The sequence below is a fragment of the Rana temporaria genome, chromosome 7, assembly GCF_905171775.1.
Source record: "Rana temporaria chromosome 7, aRanTem1.1, whole genome shotgun sequence".
NCBI lineage: Eukaryota > Metazoa > Chordata > Amphibia > Anura > Ranidae > Rana > Rana temporaria.
This window is the reverse complement of record NC_053495.1, coordinates 15241487-15241974: the sequence shown is the minus strand read 5'-3', so window position 1 is coordinate 15241974 and position 488 is coordinate 15241487. Positions and strand designations below refer to the sequence as shown.

General features: G+C 53.3%; 1 protein-coding gene across 1 annotated transcript in view; it reads right to left on the bottom strand.

Annotated features, from left to right (window-relative positions):
• Window positions 1–158, bottom strand: part of RPN1 (ribophorin I) — a 21478-nt gene extending 21320 nt beyond the window's left edge. Inside the window, exon 1 of the mRNA XM_040358961.1 lies at window positions 1–158. This exon is cut by the window's left edge and continues 174 nt beyond it. Coding sequence (XP_040214895.1) covers window positions 1–51 — 51 coding nt within the window. The 5' untranslated portion in view covers window positions 52–158.
• Between the last annotated feature and the right edge of the window lie 330 nt (window positions 159–488).

Here is a 488-nt window from a genome sequence, read left to right as displayed (position 1 = left end):
GGCGGACAGGGCGAGCAGGAAGAAGAGGGCGCCGATGGCGGGACGCTCCATGACTGAGGCCGGGAGGATGGAGGCGGATAGAGCCGGGACACTGTCACTTCCTTGTCAGAGGAGCCTCTGCTGGCCACTCATTCATCCGCCAAGAGTAGGGGGGGGGGGAGCAAGATGGCTGCCGGAGGACCCCTTCACGTAGCCTGGAAACCGAGGGCTGTCAATGAAGGTGCCTGTTCTAAAAACATAACAGAATTCTTTTCTGCGTACAAGTTTAATTTACAGGCAATTCCGGTAAACGGGACTGGATTCGGAAAAGTGCTGAAAATATACTACGTAGTTTTATAGAAGAGAAACGCGTCGCTTTTTTTATCAGGCACGCGAAGGACAGCTTCCTGTGAAGCGTCTTTGGTTACCAGCAGTCTAGAGATGAGCTGTCCAAATCAGAGGGAGGGAGGGGGGCGGAGCTTCCACATACACACTGATTTATCCAACTG